General features: G+C 41.3%; 1 protein-coding gene across 1 annotated transcript; it reads left to right on the plus strand.

Moving 5' to 3' along the window:
- Nucleotides 1-931: 931 nt before the first annotated feature.
- LOC108364464 (zinc carboxypeptidase A 1-like) lies at nucleotides 932-2,206 on the plus strand. The gene has a single exon (XM_017618149.1). The coding sequence runs from the start codon at nucleotides 932-934 to the stop codon at nucleotides 2,204-2,206; it is 1,275 nt and encodes a 424-aa protein (XP_017473638.1).
- The last annotated feature ends 435 nt before the right edge of the window (nucleotides 2,207-2,641 follow it).

Genomic DNA, 2,641 nt, shown 5'->3' on the forward strand with positions numbered 1-2,641 from the left:
TTCATCTTCATCTTCATCTTCATCTTCATCTTCATCATCTTTATCAATCTCAACCTTTGGCTGTATTTTTGTATTTGTCTTTGTCATTGTCATTGCCTTTGAATGCGTTTTTTCCTTTGTCTATATCCTTGTCTTTGTCTCTCCCCGCCCCCAGTGGCGTTCAATGCGGTCGTTCGTTTACTGTGGCTTTAACGGCCGGTTTCACCAGACTTTTTATTTTGTGACAATTTCCATATAAAATTTATAAAAGTAAAATCATTTTTTCACTTAAATTGCTTTCGTGAAATTGGCTGTAAATATTTAAAGAAAATAGTTCCGAAGTCTGTTAGGAATTTTCACTTCAAAAAAGTTCTGAGAAATGCTCACTCGTTTTCATTTTATCAGCCAAATATTTACAAGTGAATTGAAATTTGTGACAGTGGATTTTTTACTGAAGATTATTTTAATAGTGTTATAAATTTATGAGATATGTCAGTTATAATGATATATTACACTGAACAAGATTTTTATTGCCGGCCTCTAAGTCGATAAGGAATTCGTTTGCGTGATTAAAAGGAAATTGATAATGCCATACGAAATAGTACACCAACTGTACACAAATGCATGCGTACTAATAAAAAAATACACGTAGAAATTCTAATTCAATTAAGATTATCTTGTTGGTTAAAATTTACTCTTCCACTTAAAGGCCATTTTTGCCTCCATCCGCCCGCACGGAATCGGTGCTACTGCTATATCTATACTATTTTTATGTTTTCACGCGTTACACTAAATAAAATTTCAAAGACATTTTCCCACCATAAATTCATACTTAGGCAGTCCGAGTTCTAGCAAAAAAAGTAGATTTCTGCCAGCGTTACTATCGGCCATTTGCTTATAAATAACACTACTTTGTCCGTGGCGAATACATTCGCTAATGCGATCTGTCGGAATGTCTTTGAAATACAGTTTAATTTTCGCACTCTGCCTGGCGGCAGTGGCCCTAAGCAATACCGAACGTGCGCGCTATGATAACTATCGCGTGTATAGGGTGACCGCATCCAATCTTCAAGAATTGGCGTTCTTAAAGGAAATGGAGGACAGCAGTGACGCATTGATCTTCTTGGAAGGCGTTCACTCCGTTGACAAGGATATCGATGTTGTTGTGGCACCTCACAAAGTACCCGACTTCCTGAAAGCTTTGATTGACCACAATATCGATTACGTATTGCTTGAACAGAATTTGCAATCACGACTCGAAGATGAAGACGATACAGAGATTCGTGGACGTGCTGGCGCTTATGGCTGGCAAGAGTACCAAACGCTTACCAACACATACACTTGGTTGCGGTCGTTGACCAGTTCATATCCAGGCGTTGTGAGGCTCATCGAAGGTGGCAAAACTTATGAGAAGCGTTCGATTTTGGGTGTCAAAATCTCCTATAATAACGGTGCAGAGAAAAAGCCTGGCATCTTCTTAGAAGCTGGCATTCATGCACGTGAATGGATTGCACCAGCTACCGCGACCTACATCATTAATCAGCTGCTGACATCAGAAGATGCTGCCATTAAGGATTTGTTTCAAAATTACGATTGGTACATATTCCCGCACGCCAATCCCGATGGATATGTCTACACGCACACTACCGATCGTTTGTGGCGTAAAACACGTCAGCCCCATGGTACCTGCTATGGCGCGGATCCAAATCGCAACTGGGACTTTCACTGGAATACAGTGGGCGCTAGCAGCAACCCCTGCTCTGAAACGTATGCTGGTCCGTCTGCATTTTCTGAATTGGAAGCAAAATCGTTGTCAAACTACATTCAAACGCTGGAGGGAAAAATTGACGTATACATATCTTTCCATTCCTACTCTCAGTATGTGCTTTATCCCTACGGTCACACCCAAGAACTGCCTGATAATGTCAATGACTACGAGCGTGTATTCAATGTTACAGTGGCTGCTATCGCAGAGCGCTATGGTACCAGATACACTGGTGGCAATATTTACGATGCCATTTATCCGGCTGCGGGCGCTAGTGTGGACTGGGTCTATGGTAACGTGGGTACTCGCATGTCCTTCTGCCTGGAATTACGGCCAGGCCCAAATTCTATTCTAACTGGTTTCAGACTGCCAGCCGCTCAGATTATTCCTACAGGCGAGGAAACTCTGGATGGTGTGGTCGCTTTGGTTAATGAAGTTAAGGCTTTGGGTTACTTTGTTTAAAATGACGAATTTATTTCAGTATTGAATAAACAAAAACAAAAAAAAAAAAACATTTGAATATGTGTTGCGTTTTCTTTGAGTTCCGTGAGGAGAAGCGAGGGAAAAGGCGAACTGTGCGAGGACTGAGCGTTGTTAAGGCTTCTCTAGCTTCTCCTAAGGACTTCAGGCCTATCACTTTGACTTGCATATAAGAAACGAGATTACTCAGGACTCAGTTGGTAGATACCGCCCTACACAAATTAGTAAAGATTTTGCAGTAGGGCCCTTCTTCGACATCGAAGGGCCTTCAGCAATGTTGTTGCTTACGCAATAGTCAAATCTCTAAATACTGGTATTTTTCGATATTCTTCTTATCGGAGGTGTCTGGCTGCAGATCTCAGACAGGGTCAAGTGGATAGGAAACCAAACATTGGGGAAATATAGGAAAGGCGTTGT

Source organism: Rhagoletis zephyria, unplaced genomic scaffold (assembly GCF_001687245.7).
Source record: "Rhagoletis zephyria isolate East Lansing unplaced genomic scaffold, Rhagoletis_zephyria_1.1 Rzeph_scaffold_01562, whole genome shotgun sequence".
NCBI lineage: Eukaryota > Metazoa > Arthropoda > Insecta > Diptera > Tephritidae > Rhagoletis > Rhagoletis zephyria.

Excerpts from the sequence above, each read along its gene's own strand:
- LOC108364464 (XM_017618149.1), top strand. The coding sequence starts at position 932 with ATGTCTTTGAAATACAGTTTAATTTTCGCACTCTGCCTGGCGGCAGTG.